Genomic DNA, 25,740 nt, shown 5'->3' on the forward strand with positions numbered 1-25,740 from the left:
ATTTTGTAGTTGCCGGTAGACCTGTGCGCGTGTGCTTGCCCACTGACGAACATACCAATGCACACAGGCACCACGCTTACATAGCGTGTAGCTAATATAGGGACATATATATTTATATATGTGTATGCCTTTTACGGGTGTAATCTAACAGCGTTGCATAAGAAATAATGATTCATAAATATAAACATTATATACATTTCATATATTTCGACTGGGACTACCAGTGTAAATGAGTGTTCTTGATTAGATTTCGTTCCTGTGGGCCTTTTTATATATCTACGAATATATATATATATATATATATATATATATATATATATATATATATATATATATATATATATATATATATATATATATATATATATATATATAATGAACAAAATACATATTTATCATATAGACAGTGTAAGAGTATGTGTAAAATTTGCGCAGTTATTTTCAGTTCTTCTAAGGAAAGTTTTCGTTCTTAAGCAAAAGTGCGCAAGTCAGTTGCAGGAAGCAAACGGAAATAGTGAAGAAAAAGCCGGGCGTTATTCACAAAAATCTCCCTTAAATGAAGCCAGTTTATCTTGAACGGCGGCCGCAATAAAGGGTTAGATAACAGCTAAAAAAGAATAAAAAAGAAAGAGAGCAGTTAAGTGAAGTAACTGATGGATTGAAGGTGAAAAAATGGACCGTACCCGTTTGGTGTGTTTCTGTGTAACAGGTGGCAGCCGACGACGGGGTTCAGGGGAAGGAAGACCCTTGCATTATCAGTCATCTCTCTCTCTCTCTCTCTCTCTCTCTCTCTCTCTCTCTCTCTCTCTCTCTCTCTCCAGGGCGCGTGCGCAGAATGATCTCATGTTAGCTATCTATAGGGATGTTTATTTCTCTGTTTTTCCTCTCGTACTCTACATAAACCACAAAGATTTTGTTCTAAACTTGCTAGGCCTCTCTCTCTCTGTCTCTCTCTTTCTCTCACACTCACACACACACACACACACACACCACACACACACACACACACACACACACACACACCAAGGCGCGTGCGCAGAATGATGTCATACTAGCTACCTAGAAGAATGTTATTATGCGTGTCTCTCTTGTTTTTCTCCAGTTCCTGCTTTACATAAACCTAAAAGATTTTGTCTTAGGTTTGTCAGGTCTCTCTCTCTCTCTCTCTCTCTCTCTCTCTCTCTCTCTCTCTCTCTCTCTCTCTGACTCTAATCGTTGCAATACAATTTAGCAAAACTGTCAGTCCAATACAGCTATGGCTGATAGCCTACGTTGAGTCCTTTATTTCCGTTCTTTAAAACACGTAACCCCTTACCGCCGTAATTTAATACACGAAGTCTTTATATCCGTACTTTAACACTCACAGTCCCTTATACCTGTACTCTAATGCAAGTAGTCCCTTATATCCGTAGTTTAGTACACGAAGTCCCGTATATCCGTACTTACAGTATAGGTGCCCTAACTGCCAGTGAAGGAAGCCCCTTTACGCGTTGCTAAGAAGTGAAAGTGGAACAGATGGTAGAAGAGGTCGATCTTGGTTCGTGAAGTTTTGCGTGTGTGCGTGCATGTGTATGTGTGCGCGCATGGGTGTGTGTATATGACGAATATGCGTGCATGTGCGTGTGTATTTATCATAACAGCCACGTGACCTGTGTACTCTTCTTTATTTCCAAATACTTTTTGGTTTAATTTGCACTGAAAGCCTTGAAACCAAACACACACACACACACACACACACACACACACACACACATATATATATATATATATATATATATATATATATATATATATATATTATATATATATATATATATATATTGTTTGAGAGAGAGAGAGAGAGAGAGAGAGAGAGAGAGAGAGAGAGAGAGAGAGAGAAATGTTGATTGATTCCGACTTTGGCGTGAAGAGGATTAATATTGTTACGCTGATTTATGTGCGCTTATTGCACGAATAAAATATTAATCTGACAATGTAATTTTTATCAACGCTGAATCAGGTACCTCTCTATGAGAAATGTCTTTTGAACAGCATGAGCAAATAAACGAAAGTACGGATCATGTCAAGATTAGCGAACCCACTCGCAGTAGGGTTCACTATTCTTTACAAGAAGATTATTGGGTTCGTTATTCTTTACATGGGAATAATCGGGGTCGCGGTTCTAGACACGAACACTTCGATACCAAACATTTGATCCCGCAGGGGCTAGTAATAAACAAGGCGAAATACATTTGACCCCCCCAGGGGCTAGTACTAAACACGGCGAAACAGTGCAGATGAATCAACTGTTTCGCCGTGTTTAGTACTAGCCCTCATGTGGAACTGGAGTTCGGACCGGAAAGGGTTGGCCATTCTTTACATGGGGATCATTGGGTTCGCTGTTCTTGACATGGAGATGGGTTCGCTAATCTTGACCTGATCCGAAAGTGCTAAGTAGCATCAAGCGTTGACGTGTGTTTATTGAATGACTATAATTTTTTGTTGATGTCCATTCTCTTTCAGAGGTTTAATTGCAATTACAGCTATGAACTTTGCATAGTGCATGAAGGGTATGTAATAGTAAGTAGTTCAGCTTTGGTAGGAAGAGATTGAGTAGTTACTAAAGGAGTTACTTATTCATTATTGTTTTTATTTTGTACGTATCTGGTTTTAAACTGTACGTGTGCATTCATGGGCAGGTTATGTAAAGATTCCTATGTAAAGTTTAACTGTAAACGAACGTTTTTCTATTTATGGTATTGTCGGAAGTTGTGTATCTGTAAATCAATTTAATGATTTATTGACGCTTAAGACTCATGTAATGTACCCTAAAACTATACCCCTCACCCATGATCTCTCTCTCTCTCTCTCTCTCTCTCTCTCTCTCTCTCTCTCTCTCTCTCTCTCTCTCTCTCTCTCCTCTCACTTAGTCCATGAACACTTTACTCCGTATTCAAAAAAAAAAAAAAAAAAAAAAAAAAAGTTAAAAGTAACCTAAAACCATCTCCCCCATACTCTCTCTCTCTCTCTCTCTCTCTCTCTCTCTCTCTCTCTCTCTCTCTCTCTCTCTCTCTCTCTCAGTGGAACGTATGATAAGGCTATTTGGATCGTTCATTAGCTGTGTTTGCCCAGCGGTAAACGGTCAAAGAAACCGAAACTTGGTAATCACTCGCTGTATTGTAACCCCACTAGCAATTACTTCATTATTGCTGTCGTGATCATTACAGGACATGGTCAGTGCTCTCTCTCTCTCTCTCTCTCTCTCTCTCTCTCTCTCTCTCTCTCTCTCTCTCTCTCTCTCTCTCTCTCTCTCTGTAAGTTCCATCAATGAATAAAAGAAACACTTTGCTATGTATAGTTCCATCAATGAATAATTTATGTGTGAATGTTTATAATGTATATGTGTGTGTGAATATACAGTATATACATATATATATATATATATATATATATATATATATATATATATATATAGAGAGAGAGAGAGAGAGAGAGAGAGAGAGAGAGAGAGAGAGAGAGAGAGAGAGAGAGAGATTGATTCATTCTTTCGTTCTTTGCTGCCTCTTTATTTTTGTTCTTAATACTTTAGATAAATCTGTTAAATTTTGATGAAATTAAGAATTTATAGGACGCTGGTCACTACTGTATCTTTTATATATATATATATATATATATATATATATATATATATATATATATATATATATATATATATATATATATACAGTATATATATTATACAAGTGTTTTCATTAGGCATGTGTACTTACGTAATTCTTGATCAAATGTTTGGCCTATTAGCCCTTCTTATTATGCACCTATATATTAGAATCGTTTTAGGCTGTATCCGTTATTAATTTCCCTTTTCTTTTTTATTGCAGGCTGGGCCCGTGTGTGCAGGACCCGGCATGGGTCAAGATGAGTTCCCCGACCCAGGCCGTGTCCAAGAAACGCAAGAAGCCAGACGCAAAACCCCAGTCTCAAATGTAAGTGTCTCTCTCTCTCTCTCTCTCTCTCTCTCTCTCTCTCTCTCTCTCTCTCGCTCTCTCTCTCTCTCTCTCAAGAATCCTGTCAGTCACTGTGACACTCATTGCTTACATGTTGGAAGTTAGATATTTACTCTCTCTCTCTCTCCTCTCTCTCTCTCTCTCTCTCTCTCTCTCTCTCTCTCTCTCTCTCTCGTGGCATGAGCTCAAAATGATGTTATATTAACTACACAGTAGAATAAAGTTTTCGTGTTGAACTTGCCAGGGTCTCTCTCTCTCTCTCTCTCTCTCTCTCTCTCTCTCTCTCTCTCTCTCTCTCTCTCTCTCTCTCTCTCGTGGCGCGAGCTCAAAATGATGTTATATTAACTACACAGTAGAATAAAGTTTTCGTGTTGAACTTGCCAGGGTCTCTCTCTCTCTCTCTCTCTCTCTCTCTCTCTCTCTCTCTCTCTCTCTCTCTCTCTCTCTCTCTCTCTCTCAAGAATCCGGACACGCTCCCCGTCAGTCACATTGACACTCATTGCTTCCACATTAGAAATTAGATATTTTTCTCTCTCTCTCTCTCTCTCTCTCTCTCTCTCTCTCTCTCTCTGAAGAATCCGACACACCTCCCTGTCAGTCACTGTGATACTCATTGCTTCTAGTTAGAAGTTAGACATATGGCTCTCTCTCTCTCTCTCTCTCTCTCTCTCTCTCTCTCTCTCTCTCTCTCTCTCTCTCTCTCTCTCTCTCTCAAAAGAATCCGACACGCCTCCCTGTCAGTCACTTTGAAACTCATTGCTTCCACGTTAGAAGTTAGACATTTCTCTCTCTCTCTCTCTCTCTCTCTCTCTCTCTCTCTCTCTCTCTCTCTCTGTTTGCGTGTGTGTTATAGTATAGAACTGAAAATTTATAATCTTGAACGTGTTGATTTTGTTCTCTCTCTCTCTCTCTCTCTCTCTCTCTCTCTCTCTCTCTCTCTCTCTCTCTCTCTCTCTCTCTCTCTCTCTTATTTTCAGTGTATTGGGATAAAGGCAATGTAGCAAACTCTTACATGTATGTATATGTGTGTTTATACATATATGTATATATATGTATGTATAGATATAGATATGTATATATATATATATACATATACATACACACACTAATATATATATATTATGGGCAGCTCATAAAACCAATGAGACACGTAATGAAGAAAATAACCAATGGATTTGTGTGGACAGAAGAATCTTGGTATAAACACAAGAAGAGAAGAAATTTGGTTTAAACAGAAGAGGAGAAAAGATAGCGTAGAAAGAAACCGGGTGTTAATAGTTACCGGAGTGACACATGCTTTAAGCAGTTTAATTAAAGCCTTGATTTTTTCTTTTTTTTTTTTTTTACTTAAGCTACAGAAGTGGCCACTCATTTCGATCGTCTGTTTACCTAAATGTTATTCCTATATTTGTGTATATACTAATCGCTCTCTCTCTCTCTCCCCTTATTTTGAGTTTTATTGATTGCTTATACCAGACTTCCTTTGAAAATCAGTTATCATTATTATTATCATCATTATTATTATTATTCAGAAGATGAACCCTGTTCATATGGAACAAGCCCATAGGGGCCATTGACTTGAAAATCAAGCTTCCAAAGAATATGGTGTTTATTGGGAAGTAAGAGGGGGTAAATTGTTACACAGAAAGAAGACCTCACTTATTAAAAGAAAAAATATCATGAATTAATAAGTAGATAAAAATTTATTAAAATGCAAGAATAGGATTAGGTTAGTACTGCATTATATCTTCGCTTGAACTTTTGAAGTTGCAAAAGCACGACATCCTCTGGGAGACTGTTGCATAGTCCAACGGTATAAGGAAATGCGCCGAAGAAACTTTGGCGCATTTTTTACTTGTTTTTTATTGTTCTTCCTAGTGCGGCCTAGTCATCTAGTCAGGGACTTATTATTGTAGTAAAGCGTAACCTTTGTTTTTATTTTGTTTATTTTTACGTTACTTTTTTATCATTTCCTTTTGCTAGCAGTTTTTGTCTCGTTTTCAGAAATTCCTTGGGCCATTTTTGTTCTTTTCTTATAATTTGATAGAATAGATATCTTTAATGATTCCAGTTATGTTCGTAGATATATTATTTTTTTTGTAAAATAATGAAAAAGAGAAAACATTTAGAAAAGCAGTAGTAGATTTGCTGACATAAAAACAAACCATTGCTCTTTGTTCCTGCAATGTCAGGAGATCTGCCACTTGATCATTTAGCCTGCGGTCATGCATCGCCTGTAGTTTGGAGTGACTTTTTAGTCTAAATGTCATTGTTTATACAATCGACTAGTTCCCTCTTTACTGTCTTACCCTTTTGCAAACTTTTTCGGTGTCTTTTAGTGGTCTTTGTAACATCTTTGATGTTACTTTCCATTTCATTAATGATTGTATGCTAATTCATACACATGCAAATACGGTACATGTACGCATACGTACACAGTTATGTAGATTTAAAGAACTTGAAAATTACGCCATTCACACGTTACCTGTGGATGGAGGTCTAGGAGAATTATTGACAGAGAATAATCTGTATACGTGGTAGCTCTGATTAAACTGGCTTCTTCCTATTTAGAACTGGCCTTATATCAACAATTGCTCAAGTCATACACTGAACCGGCCCTTTGTCAACACTTGCTCATGTCCTAGATTGAACATGTCAACTCTTGTTCATGCCCAGTATTAGTCATATTTAATTTGCAGGCATGTGTCAAAAGGTTAGTTATTTATCCTAGGAAGCATTCATACAAAACTTATATGACTAAAATCTAAAAAATTAAAAAATTTCATACCATTAAAATTGGAAATATTAGGTTATATATTTTATGCTTTATTGAAGGAGTCACCTGGCGTTATCCCGGGATATGGATCTTGTTTGTCTGACGTTGCTTACGGACATAATAACTCTACACAGAGGTGTTCCTGTATGAACGAATTCTCTCGACATGTATGTATATGTATATGTGTATATAATATATATATATATATATATATATATATATATATATATATATATATATATATATATATATATATATATATATATATATATATATAGAGAGAGAGAGAGAGAGAGAGAGAGAGAGAGAGAGAGAGAGAGAGAGAGAGAATCATTGGTTATAGTTAGTCGTGATTTCATAAAAGAATTTTTTTTTATTGTTACTGTGGCAAATTAATGAAGTCTTCTTGAAGAATACGACACAAAAAACAATCTCTACGGAAATTTTAAATTTTAAAAATTATTATTATTATTATTATTATTATTATTATTATTATTATTATTATTATTATTATTATTATTATTATATTCTTTTTATTAACCTCTCGCTGGGACTTCAGATTACGTCAACAGAATTTCGTTTAATGGGAATTGGGTCACGTGGTTCTTCAGATGAATTAACGTGGTGGTCTTGAAGTCTAACCAATGGCTTCCCAAGCATAATTAATGATGCATATTTTAATAAATTAAAAACATTGTCAACTTGACTTTTACTATCGTGTAAATTAAAAAAAAAAATTCTGACACCATAGTATAGTATCAATTTAAGTTGGTAATATGGTAATGTGAAGAAGAAAACTTAATGGCAATTAGGTTGTAATTTAGTATCTGCACAAATAGTTTTTGACGTATAACCAGAAAAGATTAAGTAAAAACATAAAAGAAAGATCAGGTCTTCGAAAAGGCCACTTGTCGCTTTAGCAAGCCTGCTCGAAGAAAAAGTGGCATTTCTTTAGGAACGATCTAGAAGTCTTCAAGACGAAGTACGTAATGTGGTAGTTATCGTAAAAAATCATTTGTACTTATCATCACATGGGTACTCTGAGAGAGAGAGAGAGAGAGAGAGAGAGAGAGAGAGAGAGAGAGAGAGAGAGAGAGAATTAATTACCTGATTATTTGGTAAATCCCACGGGTGGGGGATGTGAGGGATTACCTGGGTCGAGGCCCTCCCCTGTGTGTTTATCGTAAAACTGATTTGATACTTATCATTACGTGGGTACTCTCCCCAGAGAGAGAGAGAGAGAGAGAGAGAGAGAGAGAGAGAGAGAGAGAGAGAGAGAAATTACCTGATATTTGTTCCCTCCCATTCGGTTGGGTAGGGATTTGGGTGGGGATTACCTCGTCGAGGCCCTTGTTCAGTCCCACCGGGGCGGGGGACTACCTCATCGAGGTCTTCCCCAATTTGGTCTTAGACACTACCAGTTGCAATTATTGTAGTTATTTATAGCATTGATGTTGCATCTGATTTCGGAATTGCACAAAGTGCGTCATGTATTAGTTTCGCTGAAGTGACCGGTAGCTTTGCATCCTGGCTTATCCAGTAGGATATGTAGGAACATGCCTAACTTATACTTGAATTTGCGTAAGTTAAGTTTCGATTTGCAGTAGTTTTAGCACACTGTAAAGACAAATATTAAGGTAGAGAGCATCTGACACAAGTTCTAGGATTTAGGTGGCACTGAACAGCCAAATGTTTCCGGTTTTAGCTTTGTAGATGTGTAGCATAATATGTCGGTTTTCATAACATGCATACTTACACAGGATGCTACTAGTTTCAACGCCTTCAGTCTAGCACAGCAGTGGAGGTTGTGCAGATTCTGAACCTTTTTTTTTTAGACATTGCGTAGTACGCTTTCCATCCTATCCAATTGGCCATAGTCACTTGGGTGTGGAGTCTATGAGAGAGAGAGAGAGAGAGAGAGAGAGAGAGAGAGAGAGAGAGAGAGAGAGGGGCGGGGGAGAATGAATAAAGATCTTTCAATCCAGTAGGCTATAAACCCGTAGTGTTCTCCAGTCCAAATATAAGAGGTATAAAGATAAGACATCCATTATTCCGGGAGTGTTGAAAAAGTATTTTTACTGATATTGTTTCTGCTGCTGCTGTTGTTTCTTTCTTGTTAAGATGTTGGGCAATGAAGAGTGAGTATTAACCCCCATTTTATCTGCTTATTCATTCATTTTTTCGAACGACATTATACCTTTTATTGGTTTGTGTGTATGCGCGTGCGTACATTTGTTCAAGAAGAAAGAAAGATTGAGTTTATTTGCGTTGCAGATTGAGGATTTGTTTATTTCTATGAAATTAAGTTTAATAAGTTAAGTGTTGCAATTAACATAATTATTTTTTGAACAAGAAGAGAGAAAGAGTGAGTTTATCAGCGTTGCAGATTGAGGATTTGTTTATTTCTTTAAGTTACAGTTGAAATTAACAGAGTTGTTTTGAACAGCTAGATAGCTTTTTATTGACGTTATGCGTATGAAGGTCGAGATGGTGAGCTAATAGGCGTTGATAGTTGTTTAATTGTCTTGATAGGCGTTTTTAATAGTAGTTTTATTGTTTTAAAGTTTGTTTATAGGTATATTTTCGTATTTACAAGTGTATTTTGGTGTCGATTCTACACATTCCGTGCGAAGGCCCAAAACTTCTCAGAGTAGATGTGCTTAATAATCAGATTTCGACACCGTCGTGAGTTGCGGATAAGTAAAAACCGTGGAGATTGGAAACATCAGAATCTGTAGCCTTGGCTTTCTGATGGATTTCCAGATCTCTGTGGCATCATTGGAAATAAGACTTGACTGAATCAGATTAGTTACACAATAAGTTTGTCCTTTTCAGACCAGGAGGTTAGGCCACTCATGATACTTCCCTGTTCTGAACAAGATGACGTTTGTGACCATTGGAGTTTGTGACGCCAGTTTTTCGTAAATCAGAACAGGGCCGATAGGATATCACATGAAGCATGTTTCTCTTCTCTTTCCATTGCTTTAATGCAACTAAGATTCTAATTTGGTACTTTTCAATGTTTTGTATAACAATTTTTTCCTTGCACTTGCTTTGTTGTTATTGACAGTTCCATGGGGATTTTCGGTGAGCCCATTGGAATGGGGAATCAGTAAAAGGAAAAACAGAAGGCTCATCATTACCAAACAGCCTTTAATGCTTGGAAGAAGGATAATTTGGTGGAATAAGGATAAATGTGTGAATTCAGAGTATACGTCATTTTCCCTAAGTGTGGTTTCTTGCTGATGGAAGCGAATCCATGTAAAATGGCTCTCTCGTGTTTCCTAAGTAAGTTGTAGGTGAAATGGGTTATGTTTGGATTAGAATATCTAGGAGGATGGAGAAACATATACAAGTTTTATATTGTAGACCACTGAATAACCGTTTTCACTTTGAATATTCTGAAATGCAGTGAATTTCATCGATTATTAATATGTTAACACTTTTGGCGTAGAAGTCTTCATAATGCACCACGAAAAATCTCTTTCATGCATTGTTTTAAACTTGCAGTGCATGTAATCATTATTTATAAGTAATAATTAACATTTCTCCGCCTTTAATGCAAATCTTACTTTGTAGAATGCTTTGAGTAATCGTATATATATTTACTGTTTTTGAAATGCAGTGAGTAATTCCATCACTTCTACACCTCTAGTGCAAATCTTACTTTATAGAATGCTTTGAGTAGTCGTGTATAATTTACTGACTGGTTTTGAAACGCAGTAATAATTCCATCACTAAAAGTTGATATTAACATATAAATATCAGACCTTTAATTTCCGGAGATCTTTGGTGTGTTCAGAAGGATGGTCAGAGAAGCCGTGATAGGAGTTCTTGCAAACGTGACGTTGTTAGGGCTACCCAGTGACGTCACAGGGATGCGTCATGCTCTTATCTCTCTCTCTCTCTCCTACCTGTTTTCCTCTCTCTCTCTCTCCTCTTCCTCCCCCTTCCCAACTCCTCCACCGGTATCTGCCCCTAACCTGGGGTAGGTATTTCTCAGTTTATTTCAGTTTATATATATATATATATATATATATATATATATATATATATATATATAAATAAATATAATTAATTTCTGTTGTCAACATGCTTAGTTTTTTCTTAGATAATTTTCGGTCTTCTGTTTCATATCTCTTCAGAATGTCTAGTTTGTTTGTTTTTCCCGTTGGTAATTTGGATTTTGTTTTAAAATCATATGTCAAACTGTTTAATTTATCAGGTTTTCTTGACAATTCAGTGTTTGTTTTTTCAAATCATGTGTCAGAAAGTTTGGTATGTAAGTTATCTTTTGCAATTTGTAGTGTTTTTTTTATACCCTGTAACAGAAATTTTAGTTTATAAGTTTCCTTGACAAGTTTGATGCTTTTTTTATTATATAAAATTTCCATGTCAAAATTTTTAGGTTGTCAATTTTCCATAACAATTTTAGCTGATATTAACGTTTTAGTTTTCTGTAAAAGAAAACTATTTGTCTGTCCGCCCGCCCTCAGATCTTAAAAACATCTGAGGCTAGAAGTCTGAAAATTGATATATTGATCGTCCACCCTTCAGTCATCAAACGTACCAGTTTGCAGCCATCTAGCCTGAGTAGTTTTTATTTTATTTAAGGTTAAAGTTAGCCATAATCGTGCATCTGGCAACGATATAGGACAGGCCACCACAGGCCTGTGGTTAAAGTTTCATGGTCGGTGGCTCATACAGCATTATACCGAGACCACCGAAAGATAGACCTATTTTCGGTGGCCTTGATTATACGATGTACAGAAAACTCGATTGCGCCGTCGGCGTATTTTTTACTTGTCCGTTTCCAAAACTTTTGTTTGCTTTGTTTTCCGCTCTTGCCATTTTGTTCCTGCTATGCTCTTTTGCAGTCACAGTCATCTGGCAAGTAGGGAGAGCTTGTTTGACATCGGGACACGGAATATGTCACCGTAACATTTTGCGTATCCTTGGTGACTGGGCATCGTGCCCTTTGTTGTGAGCTCTTGATCCGTAGAGACGAAATCTTTCTGTTTTGAAGACTGAACTTAACACCTATTAAAACTGAACTTAAGACATATTGAGACTGAACTTAACGCATAGGCTACTAAGATTGAACCAGGAACTTAATACATATTAAGATTAAACTTAGAACGTAACACGTATTAAGATTGAACTTATCACATGGTTTCCAAAGAAAGAAGGTTTTAATTTCTCTGTTTATAGTTAGTGTAGACATATTGACCATAGGTGAAGATTAGCGTAGGGTACCTTTTTAGAAAAGGGGGTTGGTCCTAATACCCACTCCTCCTGGTGTATAATACCCCCGCCCCTATTTTGTCATTTAATTCTGTAGTTAAACTCTCTTTTATAGTCTAACAAAATAGTTACCTTTGACTTTAATTTTATTTTTCATTTATTGTAGCTGATGGGACCATGCATACCTGACGTTCATTCATTTAACATCATAGGATTTTATATATATTTATTTATATATACACATATATATGTACTTTATATATACTTAAGATATATTTTTACGCACGCACGTGCACACATATTATATATATATATATATATATATATATATATATGTATATATATAGTATATACATATATATATAAACTTTCAGATTGCATTAATTTCTAAATATTTTTCTCAAGAGTCTCTAGACTACATTCGAAACTATATAAACATTTAAAAAATAGTTATTTTTCAAAAAGAACATCTACTCTAAAAATGTATTTAACTGCTGCGGTTACGATAAAACATTTGAGTTTTTATATATATTTTTTTATTTCCTTTTATTTCTGTATAGCATTGACATCGTGTAATTCTGAACATATGTGGAAGAGTATAAAGACACTTACCTACTGTGGGTTACGGGGGAGTGTTTGGGGTTGGGGTTGGTAAACAGTCTCCTCCCGTAGGCCGGGGATTTCCATGAAAGCTTTTTGCGCCCTTTTGTTAAGGCTGTGTGCCCCCAAGAGGCAAAGGCAGTTGTGACTGGTAAGTACTTTGAAGCTTAAGCTCTAAGTCTGGAGTGTTTGTTCATGGGGAGGTAAAAGTCAAATGTAGCTGCCCAGGAAGGGGGAGATTTTTCATTTCGTTTTCTGAGCTTCACACTCACTGGTAGATATTGTTTTGGATTCACCTTTGTCAGGGAAGAGATGTTATCTAGTACCTCATGGTTTCATTGTGTGGTAGCAGCTGTTGAGTACTGAGAATTTATATGAGAATATATATATATATATATATATATATATATATATATATATATATATATATATATATATATATATATATATATATATTATATATATTATATGAGAGAGAGAGAGAGAGAGAGAGAGAGAGAGAGAGAGAGAGAGAGAGAGAGAGAGAGAGATTTAATCAGAGGTTCATTTTAATAAAAGATTGTGTCAGTCATGATGGCCTTTTTTTTCCATCACAACTAGTTAAAAATGTTGGAAAATTTAGCACTGATGGATTTTTTGATTTTGTGAGAGTGAGGTTTAGTTTTTGTAGAAGCGCTTTCCCTCCGCAGATAAGTGGTTTTCCTTTTACTGTTCTATAGGGGATAGAAGTGGTGTAAGGAAAGGTTGATAGTATGGTAGAAGTGAAAAAAAAGCGTCCCAACGGTTATGTATTTATTTATTTTTTTTGCTTTTAGTAAGTAGACCCGACGAAAAACACCTTGTCTCTTACTGTTGTCCCTAAAATATATTTTCTTTATTACTATTGTCCACAGATATCTCATATCGTTTAAGGAGATGTATCTTGTTTTAACATCTTCCACGAACATTATTTCGATAAAGAACTTTCACATTTTGTCTTAGTATCGAAGGCTTTAGAGTCAGTGCCTTACTACTCGTTTCGTGAAGGCAGTGGCATGCACTTCAACTCAGTTTATCTGACTTTTTTCAACTGCTGTCTAAGTAAGTATACATTTATTATGCAATTATCTCTCCATATAAATTATTTCACTCTACTTCTCTTCCCCTCTGTTTTATTTTCCACATGGCTAAGTTTTCTTCCACGTTATGTTAAAATTACAAGGAACATGGCCTGCCTGTTAATTTCGCACATTTAAAATGTCATATTTTCTTCGCCTTTGAAATTAAGCTGAGAAACCTGTGACGGAAAGGGATATGTTTTTGTACGGAATGTTCATGCTGTCGTGTTGAAGACATGTACTTATTTACTTGTTCAAAAAGTACCCCAAATTATAGTATTTGTGTACTGTTTATGTGCACGTGTTTTTGTTTATAGATTTGTACCCATAGTCAAAAAGATAACGCTGTTTCAAGTGCGCTGAGTTTATTTTTTTTTTTCTTCATATTATTGTTATTATATTTTTGTTGTTATAAGTTAGCATATGTAAATATTATATAAGAAGTTGTATCGATTTGCCGTGGAATGTTTGAATGTTAATAGAGTGTTTAATTCAACGTGATAAGATGACCACCCTTGTTCGTTTATTTTTTGTGAAATTTGGATCATCTTCAATTTCAGTTTGATAGTGGACACAGTAGTAGCGCAGGATGTAGTATCAGAACCTTATGGTGGTTGTAGAGCGTGTGTGTTTTTACTATTAACATAATATGCAGGTGTACAACGCGTTACAGGTGTTTATAAGTCGCGGCTATTTGGGCTTCGTTGCTTAGATATTAAATTTTCAAAGCATCAATATGCATGTGTAAGGATACGTATTATGGACAGTATGCATAGAATACCAGTGCATTTACGATATTTAGGAAAAATGTTCATAAGTGTAATGTGGAAATTAGCAGGTTGCTCGTTGTTGATCGATTTTCCCGGATGCGGGTTAGCTCAAGGCTGGCTTAACCTCGCTGGTGGTATAACATTGGGAAATCCTATACCAATCTTCATTTTGTTGATAACTATCTTTGATATGATGGCTATAGTGAGGATGGGTTTATACCAGTTCTAATAAATATATCCGAAGTCAACAGGTGTATGTATGTACGAGCGGCAATAGACTTTTATCTTTCTCGTGGTCAGATTGGCAACGTGACCTCGTTCTGATGCTCTGGATGTGGGTCCGAATCTTACTACCGGCCATCAGAATTACTTCATGCTTCTTGCATTCAGATCTAAGGCTTTGTAATAACAAGCGTACCCAAAAAGTGTGAAGAATTCGAGAAGTAATGAGGGAATTGTTGCTATTACAATTAAGTACCTTGAAGTCTTTCTTGTTTGAGTGAGAGCCTTTTTCAACATGAACCTTTATTAAAATTGTTGAAAAATTGAAGGGAATAAAAGTCCTGTTGTGACTCCCTGGACTTAGCCCATCCGAGCGAGACAGGGTATGTGGTTATGTTCTAACTCCTATTAAAAACTACGCCCTCCTTAATGTCTGTGGTTACAAAATAGGAAAGTGTTAGCAGCTGAAGAAATCGTTAATTTTTAGCTGCTGTGACTGGGGCTCAGAAGTACAAGGTATAATTTTCCAGTGTTATTTTTGTGAGATCAAATGTTATTTTTGTCTGAGATCAGATGTTATTTTTGCCTGAGATCAGGTGTTATTTTTGTCTGAAATCAGGAGTTATTTTTGTCCGAGATCAGATGTTATTTTTGTGTTAGATCAGATGCTATTTTTGTGTGAGATCAGATGTTATTTTTGTCTGAGATCAGGTGTAATTTTTGTCTTGAGATCAGATGTTATTTTTGTCTGAGATGTTATTTTTTGTCCGAGATCAGATGTTATTTTTGTCTAAGATCAGATGTTATTTTTGCCTGAGATTAGATGTTATTTTTGTCCGAGATCAGATTTTTTTTTTTTTTTTTTTTTGTCCGAGATCAGATGCTATTTTTGTCTTGAGATCAGATGTTATTTTTGTCTGAGATCGGATGTTCGTTTTGTCCGAGATCAGTTGTTATTTTTGTGTGAGATCAGATGTTATTTTTGTATGAGATCAGATGTTATTTTTGCCCAAGATCAGATGTTATTTTTGCCCAAGATCAGATGTTATTTTTGTCTATGTTATTTTTGTCTTGAGGTCAGATGTTATTTTTATTTAGGATCAGATGTTCTTTTTGTCTGAGATCAGATGTTATTTGTGTCTTGAGATCAGATGTTATTTTTGTCTGAGATCAGATATTTTTGTCTAAGATCAGATATTTTTGTCTAAGATCAGATGTTATTTTTGTCTGAGATCAGATGTTATTTTTGTCTGAGATCAAATGTTATTTTTGTCTTGCGATCAGGTGTTATTTTTGTCTGAGATCAGGTGTTATTTTTGTCTGAGATCAGGTGTAATTTTTGTCTAAGATCAGATGTTATTTTTGTCTGAGATCAAATGTTATTTTTGTCTTGAGATCAGGGGTTATTTTTGTCTGAGATCAGGTGTTATTTTTGTCTAAGATCAAATGTTATTTTTGTCTCGAGATCAGATGTTATTTTTGTCTTGAGATCAGATGTTATTTTTGTCTGAGATCAGGTGTAATTTTTGTCTAGAGATCAGATGTTATTTTTGTCTGAGATCAGATGTTATTTTTGTCCGAGATCAGATGTTATTTTTGTCTAAGATCAGATGTTATTTTTGTTTGAGATAAGGTGTTATTTTTGTCTGAGTCAGGTGTTATTTTTGTCTTGAGATCAGATGTTATTTTTGTCTGAGATCAGGTGTGATTTTTGTCTTGAGATCTGGTGTGATTTTTGTCTTGAGATCTGATGTTATTTTTGTCTGAGATCAGATGTTATTTTTGTGTGAGATCAGATGTTATTTTTGTCTGAGATCAGATGTTTTGCTCAAGGTAACTTTTTCTTGTTGGTTTACAACCCTTGCATATTGAGTTTCTTTCCCAAGATATTTTCACGGAATGTCAGAGAGGGATTGCAGGTTTTTACTTACGAATCATCATTAAGAGAAGTTGCTGTGGAATTAAAGTGAATGGTTTGTTAAATTTAATGCCCATCTTGCATTTTATTTTCATTATTATTATTAGTACTGTTATCTTTTAGATTTAAAGTATGTCGAGAGCACAGGAAAACGTTTTCCAGAAAATTTAGTTACAGCAGCACTAAAACAAAGATTTGATTTAATTTATGAAAAACAGGCTTTAAAACCAAGCAGTAGGGCACCGTCAGCTGTTCAGTGCTCTAGACACTGAAAAGAGGGAGTTAGAGTGGCTGGACAGCAAGGGAGAAGCTAGGAAGCGGAAAGGACGTAAAGGAGTAAAATGTGTGTAGCAAGGGACCGACGCGATGGGACGCTGTAAACAACCTTTAGTAATGCCTACAGTGCTCCCCCTCTCCTCCCCTCCCCCTCCTCCAACTTCGTATAAGGACTAAAACAAAGAAAAAACTTGAATGGTTCTCTCAGAAAACTGGCTATGAATGAAACTTCAACGTCAAGATAGGCTGGCCTCACTACGCCTCCAGTTAACTGACCTGCATTGTCAAGTGAATAATTTTCGTGAAGTTTAACATTATTTTGCACGTGCAGTTGTGAGAGAGAGAGAGAGAGAGAGAGAGAGAGAGAGAGAGAGAGAGAGAGAGAGAGAGAGAGAGAGAGAATGTAATTGGTTAACAGGCCGTGCTTTGTAGTTGGTCTTGTGGCATGCATTATCTTGTTAAGGTGCTTGCTAAGCTGTGCCTTCACAGCATATTCTTGTGAACATTGCTTGCTTGTAAATGCCAGTACTCAGGGGAAGGGCGTTTGTACTGTTTTCGTGTAATGATGATGGACATGACTGGCGTCACTTTTCTGTTAATTTTCCGACAGATGTGTTACTATATTTTTATAAAACGATGTCATTAATACATTTCACAGGCACATACATACATACATACATACATACATACATACATACATACATACATACATACATACATACATACATGTATATATATGTACAGTATGTATGTATGTATGTGTGTTTGTGTGAATACACTACCGTGTGTATTTCTCCACCGTACGACCTCTGACACTTTTGAAGGGGTTGTCGCCAGAATGGTGAAACCTGACTTTAGTTTTATGTAAAAGAAAATTATTGTGCTGGCTTTGTCCGTCCGTCCGCCTTGAGATCTTAAAAACTACTGAGGCTAGAGGGCAGCAAATTGGTATGTTGATCATCCACCCTCCAATCTTCAAACATACCAAATTGCAGCCCTATAGCCTCAATAGTTTTGATTTTAAGGTTAAAGTTAGCCATAATCGTACTTCTGGCAGCGCTATAGGTACCAACAACATAGGCCACCACCGGACCGTGGCTGAGTTTCATGGGCCGCTAAGTGTTTAATGGGCCGTTGCTGTTTTTTAGGGATGAGGTCTCCAGCCCAAGCTCTACGCCTTGCTTGGCAATTTTATATGTAATTAAATTTTTTATTTTTGTCTCACAGAGTACACAGTAGGAGATATGGGTCTATTTTTATGAGCAAAACCTAATGGTACGGGCAGCCCAGATGACCTTTTGTAACCTAGGCCAGAAGAAAGTATGAGAAAGGAAAGGGGAAGAGGACGGGTGTTGTTGCTCTAGTCGTAATGGTGGTCTGTGATGTTATTAAGTGGTTGATTGATTCATTTAATAATTTCCTACCGGTCAGCTGGGGTATTTGAACGAGGTCGAAGGGTTTTGCAACTAGAATTACTTATTCACATTTCTGTGTGTGTGTGTGTGGGGGCGGGCGGGTGGGGGGGTGTCCTCGATGAGGTAATCATCAGCCCGAGATGATGAAACGTTTCTGATATTTTAAGATGGTATGTATTTGTGTGATACAACCCTGTAACATGTAGACTGTATTTGTGTGATACAGCCTTGTAACATGCCTTTTGTAATTTGTTTTAGTTGTAAGACTTGTTCATTAATACCTTATTTTAATAAAAGAACAATACAAAGATTTCTTTGCATTACTGTAGCAGTTTTCTTTAATCTGTGTTTCGTGCGTCTTCGTCTGTCATTTCGCTAATTTAACTCATCTTCACTTTACTTAGAAAAGATGGAATTCTCCTGTGAATGTTAGAGAGTGTGTGTGAATTGACGTGGCACAATAACTTTGGAAATTACACTGAGAAGAAAAAAATAACGTAGGCTTAAGCCGACGAAAATAATTGCCCAGTCCCCTCATGCTTTGTGGGCTTCTAGGCCTCATTTTGTCCCATTTTATCCCATTGCCATGTCAGAAGTCAAGTGCCAAGTACACTAGACTTCTGAGATGGCTTCATGTTTTTAAGCAATGATTTGACGCCTGAGGTTATCCCTACAAGCACGCTCAAATAATAGGAAGTAAACTGAGTATTTATGGATGAACTAAACTAAGCAATTCTTTTTATCTCTGAAAAAAAAAAATGGATTTATACTGAGGTTATCTTTAGTAATTTTCGTCTTAAATCTCCCTCTACTACTTTATATTTTCACTATCAAAGAAATCCCATGTGATTACGTGATTACACTTGCTTACTAACCTGTTAAGGTTAACTCGTGTATGACGTAACGGTTTAACTACGGCAGAAAGATAAAAATACGCCCCATTCATGTTAGGTTTGTCACTAATGTACATAACTGGTGGCCTCATCCTTTTCAGATATAGACCATACGTCACAATCTGTGCCATCATCTTATCTCGCCGTATCACCATTGATGGGACTTGCTGTACTTTGTGGTTTTTCTCTCTCTCTCTCTCTCTCTCTCTCTCTCTCTCTCTCTCTCTCTCTCTCTCTCTCTCTCGGGCTACGAGCTGCTTTATGAACAAGAGCCCGTGCAGGCATGAAGCCTGAATAATATCAAAACAAACATTCTCTCTCTCTCTCTCTCTCTCTCTCTCTCTCTCTCTCTCTCTCTCTCTCTCTCTCTCTCTCTCTGGCAACAACCTGCATTATGAACAAGAGTCTGTGCTGGCATAACGCCAACTAAATCTCAAAACAAACAAGCATTCTCTCTCTCTCTCTCTCTCTCTCTCTCTCTCTCTCTCTCTCTCTCTCTCTCTCTCTCTTAGCCCGTGTCTTAGGCTTGCAAATCACAGGCGTATTTTTGGAAGACGGCATTCATTACGCAGTGCGACCTACTTGTCATTACATGTACGGAATACTTATAAGCATTTGCTCACGATGCGCGTAAGATCTTCCATTGCATAGGGACAGTCCTCTAACTGGATATTTTTAGCTTCTCTGTGCCATTATATATTGATCCAGGTTCTATCCGCACCAGTATCTACGCAATATTCGGATATCCTAATTTCGCGAGTTTGTCAAAATGTCATGTATGCTTTTGCTTGCTTATTCATGAAATACAGAAATATCGCATGTTGTGTTTGGAAATACGTATGTATGTATGTAAAAATGTAATATATATATATATATGTATATATATATATATATATATATATATATATATATATATATATATATATATATATATATAGGTGGTTGTCCTTGTTGTTGGCACCTATGTCGTTGCCAGACGCACGGTCATGGCTAACTTTAACCTTAAAAAAATAAAAAAAATACTGAGGCCAGAGGGCTGCAGTTTGGTATGTTTGATGATTGGAGGGTGGATGATTAACATACCAATTTGCAGCCCTCTAGCCTCAGCAATTTTTAAGATCTCAAGGCGGGCAGAAAAAGTGCGAATGGACAGCCAAATAGCCATCTCGATAGTTTTCGTTTACAGAAAACTAAAAAAAAGCAACGACGAACTTTGATGCAGTTCTAATCATAAGCATCCACACCAGAGGGATTTTATTTCTTTAATTCCAAACGCTTGGAAGTTCTTCCCGACAATGTTATAAATAGGGAGAGCTTGTCATATTTCAGTACTCTAATTCGGCTCAGACCATCTCTTTAGTTTATGTAACTTGTATTGATGTTTCTGTATTGAAATATTTACTTGTATCGTATCTCTGTATGTCTCTCTCTCGAGGGTTCCAAAGGGAAATCAGCCTGCAGAGAGAGACTAGTTATAATAAAAGGTGATAAATCAATAATCTCTCTCTCTCTCTCTCTCTCTCTCTCTCTCTCTCTCTCTCTCTCTCTCTCTCTCTCTCTCTCTCTCTCTCTCCCCAAACTTATGAAATAGTGGCCTTCTAGGCTTCTCCTTGTGCACGGTTGCTCCGGTTTCATGGTAATAATAATTAAAGTTTTAACATCTAGTGGATTACTTTGTTGTCATATCTCTGTGACATTTATATCGAGAAAATTTAAGGAAAAGCGGATTGGATTAAAACGTCCTCTTGAAGACGTCCTCACGACTCCAGGATCCTTTGAGGCCGTCTTCAGCTCCTGAAGCATTCCTGGAGAGACTCCCATTGGATTATAACGTCTTCTTAAAGTCTTAAAGACTCCAGGATCCTGTCAAGCCGTCTTCAGCTCCTGAAGGATTCCTGGACAAACGCCCATTGGATTAAAACACCTTGAAGACGTCTTCACGACTCCAGGATCATGTGGAGCCGTCTTCAGTTCCATAAAACTCTGTTCTTTAGTATTGTGCAAGAAATTCAAAGGCTACAGAACCTGGAGATTGTCTTGAAGCCTTCGGAGGTCCCAGAAGCCTTCAGAATTCCCAGTGTGCATTCAGACACACAATCGACAGTTTTAGTATTATATAAATGTTTACATGTAGATGTATGTATGTATGTATGTATATATATATATATATATATATATATATATATATATATATATATATATATATATATATATATATATATATATATATATTAGTACACAAAAGGCTACATGCACAAACGATGGAAAGCAATCAAGGAAACACTAAATGCATGCGGATCTGAGCTTTCGACAGGGGATGGATTAAGATAAGCTACACTTTTAAAAGATCTCGACCATCCGCATCACATGGTAGCTTTTTACCTGTATTTTGAATGAGGAAGCGAATTACAGTAAAACAGGACGCGAACGTTAGCAGGTATACAGAATTAGGGGCAGTCAACTGCGAAAGTCACATTAAGAGGTACCTGAGTAAAAAGGTTGAAGTCCTATTTCGAAACGGAAATCCCCTCTGGGCAATAATTAAAAATTTATTCTCGATAACTTAAATATTGATATATAAACAAGTAAAAAATGCGTCGAAGTTTCTTCGGAGCTATTGAGTTTTCCGTACAGCCGCTACAGCGTATAATCAAGGCCACCGAAAACATATCTATCTGTCAGTGGTCTCGGTATACTGCTGTATGAGCCGCGCCCCATGAAACTCTCAGCCGGCTGTGGTGACCTGTGTTGTTGCGTTGCCAGAAGCACGATTATGGCTAACTTTAACCTTAAATAAAATAAAATCTACGGGGGCTATAGGGCTGCAATTTGACATGTTTGATGATTGTGGGGTGAATGGGGAACATACCAATTTGCAGCCCTCTAGCCTCAGTAGTTTTTAAGACCTGAGGGCGGAAAGAAGAAAGTGCGGACGGACAGAAAAAGCCGGTACAATAGTTTTCTTTTTAGATAAGGGTTATTATTATTAGAAATATCAAGTACCTTGGGATATATTGAATAATTTGAATTATCGTTAAATCTAGTCTATCATAATCCGCCATCAGTATGATTATACTCTACTTAAACATTTAATGTGTAAATATAAATTTGTGGTAGCTGAACTAATCAAACACAATTTAAAGACCTGGGTCCGATCCCGGTGCGAGTCAAGCACACACGCACCACACACACACACACACACACACACACACACACACACACACACACATATATATATATATATATATATATATATATATATATATATATAATAATATATAGCCTTCTCTTTGTCTGTGTTTTCCATTATGCTTTGTCAAAGTTTGTCATGGTTTACGACTTAATTAATTACTCCACCGATTATAGATTTCTTTGTGCTTCGTCGAGACACTTATGCCCATTGGACCTTACAGTTCTTAAATTGAAAAAAAAAACACTAAAGTATGCTTAATTAAGCGTCATTTACATAACTCATAAAACTTGGACTGACCAGTGTGACACGTTCGTCAAGTTTATAGGTTTAATGAAAATATGGGTCCACAGTTTATTACTTTAGGATAATGACGTGACGTCATCCGGAATACTAGGTCAACGATTGACCGTGAACTTGACCTGTTCCTGTTTGTTTATAATATATATATATATATATATATATATATATATATATATATGGTATATATATAAAAAATTTATTTTTAAGTTCTTGGACGCGAAATGAGAATCTTTGGCTTGTCAGTCCCCGTAGGACCAGTGGGCGTGGGCCGGGTTCGGTGGTGCCGTCAATGCACCTCACGAAGTGCTCTGTAGGCATTACTTAAGGTTACTTGCAGCGTCCCTTCGACCCCTAGCTGCAACCCCTTTCATTCCTTTTGCTGTACCTCCGTTCATATTCTCTTTTCCATCTGACTTTCCACCCTCTCCTAACAGTTGTTTCATAGTGCACCTGCGAGGTTTTCCTTTCTGTTACGCCTTTCATACCTTTTACTCTCAATTTCCCTTTCAGCGCTGAATGACCTCTCAGGTCCTAGCAAATGGCCTTTGGCCTAAATTTCATATTCCATTCCATTCCAATGACATGACCTCATATGAATCATTAGGTCAACGATTGACCGTGAACTTAAGCAGCTTCTGTTTATTTATTTAATTAATTTATTTATTTATGCATTTTTAAGTTCATGGATACGAAATGAGTTTCTCTTTGGCCAGTTAGCTCAGAGGATCTATACAGAATAGAGTGCAATGTGTGTCAATAAATTTTTTACCGTCTGACAACGTTAGGCTGTAGACATGGGCTCCATGTATTAACTTTCATTTTCATTTACATTTCATGTAAATGAGTTTTAATGTTGTGGATGTTTTCCGCTTCTTTTCTCTCCTCCTTTTCTTTCTCTTCCCCTTTGTACAAGTCGTAAGAAAGAAATATCCATTGATTGACGGTTTTAAACATTGGTCAGATGGGTTTGTTTACACTGGTCATTTGGGTTTGTTTACACCTGTCAATTTGGTTTGTTTATATTGGTCAGTTGAGTTTGTTTACACCGATCAGTTGGGATTGTTTACACTGGTCAGTTAGGTTAGTTTATATTGGTCAGTTGGGTTTGTTTACACTGGTCAGTTGGGTTTGTTTGTATTGGTCAGTTGGGTGTGTTTACACTGGTCAGTGGCGTTTGTTTACACCAGTCAATTGAGTTTGTTTATATTGGTCAGCTGGGTGTGTTTACACTGGTCAGTTGGGTTTGTTTATATTGGTCAGTTGGGTTGTTTTCACCATTCAGTTGGGTTTGTTTACATTGTTCAGTTGGATTTGTTTACACCAGTCAGTTGGGTTTGTTTATATTGGTTAGTTGGGTTTGTTTACACCAGTCAATTGGGTTTCTTTACATTGGTCAGTTGGCTTTGTATTCACTGGTCAGTTGGGTTTGTTTACATTGATCAGTTGGGTTTGTTTACATTGGTCAGTTGGGTTTGTTTATGCTGGTCAATTTGGTTTGTTTAAATTTGTCAGTTGGGTTTGTTTACACCAGTCAATTGGGTTTATTTACATTGGTCAGTTGGCTTTGTTTACACTGGGCAGTTGGGTTTGTTTACACTGATCAGTTGGGTTAGTTTACAATAGTCAATTGGGTATGTATACATTGGTCATTTGGGTATGTTTACATTCGTCAATTAGGTTTGTTTACATTAATCAATTAGGTATGTTTACATTGGTTAATTAGGTATGTTTACATTGGTCAGTTGGGCTTGTTTACATTGGCCAGTTAGGTTTGTTTACATTGGTTACTTGGACTTGTTTACATTGGTCAATTTGTTTTATTTACAGTAGTCAATTGGGTATGTGTATACATTGGTCAGTTAGGTTTATTTACATGGATCAATTGGGTTTGTTTACATTGTTCAGTTGGGTTTGTTTACATTGGACAATTTGGTTTGTTTACATTGGGTCACACTAGGTTTATTTACATCGGTCAATTGGATTGGTTTACATTGGACAATTGGGTTTGTTTACATTGGTCAGTTGTGTTTGTTTACATTGGGTCAATTGGGTTTATTTACATTTGTCATTGGGGTATGCTTACATGGGTCAGTTGGGTTTGTTTGTATGTTTGTTTGTTTGCTAGTTTGTTTTGTACTTACCTCGTCCTCCTTTGCTTGCAGCTTCGTCCACTCCCTGAGACGTCAGCCAGCCCATGTATGTTGTATATATCAATACTTGGTCTGTTTCTCGTAGCCTTTTTTTTGGTCTCTCTCTCTCTCTCTCTCTCTCTCTCTCTCTCTCTCTCTCTCTCTCTCTCTCTCTCTCTGATACTATATTTTTCTCTCATGGTTCATGTCTAATCTCTCTCTCTCTCTCTGATACTATATATTTCTCTCATGGTTCATGTCTAATCTCTCTCTCTCTCTCTCTCTCTCTCTCTCTCTCTCTCTCTCTCTCTCTCTCTCTCTCTCTCTCTCTTTGATACTATCTTTTCCTCTCCGAATTCAGGTCTCTCTCTCTCTCTCTCTCTCTCTCTCTCTCTCTCTCTGATACTGCCTTTTTTTTCTCCTGATTCAAGTTTAACGGAGTTTATATTTTCGTATACCGTGACGCATTCACTTTTTATCTTAGCACATTCATAGTGTTGTATTGTCGTCTGCTCTCTCTCTCTCTCTCTCTCTCTCTCTCTCTCTCTCTCTCTCTCTCTCTCTCTCTCTCTCTCTCTCTCTCTCTCTCCCTTGTACAAGATGCCTCCTGGGATGCATGAAAGGTGACAGTATATTGCAGAATCTCGGCTTTCTGTAGCAATCTTGACCATCTTTGGTAGAAGGGACGTCTGTGATTATGCATGTTAGATCTGTGAGATGGTTCGTCGGGAAAAGTTAATTTTTTTTTTTTATTCTCTCTGATTCTCTCGTCCTTTTTCGTTCGAGTTACGGTGATGTCTGCTCTGTTTTATGGTATTTTATTTTTAATTTTGTTGTTGTTGCTGAACATTTATCTATTCATCAAGCTATGGCCATGTTGACATTATTATTATTATTATTATTATTATTATTATTATTATT

At 36.7% G+C, this 25,740-nt stretch overlaps 1 protein-coding gene across 3 annotated transcripts in view; it reads left to right on the top strand.

Annotated features, from left to right (window-relative positions):
* LOC136855648 (nuclear receptor coactivator 2-like) overlaps positions 1–25,740 on the top strand; it is a 466,631-nt gene that overhangs the window by 307,573 nt on the left and 133,318 nt on the right. For all 3 annotated transcript variants that reach the window (XM_067132856.1, XM_067132865.1, XM_067132847.1), the window contains exon 2: positions 3,861–3,965. In XM_067132856.1, coding sequence (XP_066988957.1) covers positions 3,861–3,965 — 105 coding nt within the window. The remainder of the gene's footprint in view (positions 1–3,860; positions 3,966–25,740) is intronic.

The sequence above is a fragment of the Macrobrachium rosenbergii genome, chromosome 3 (genome assembly GCF_040412425.1).
Source record: "Macrobrachium rosenbergii isolate ZJJX-2024 chromosome 3, ASM4041242v1, whole genome shotgun sequence".
Lineage (NCBI taxonomy): Eukaryota > Metazoa > Arthropoda > Malacostraca > Decapoda > Palaemonidae > Macrobrachium > Macrobrachium rosenbergii.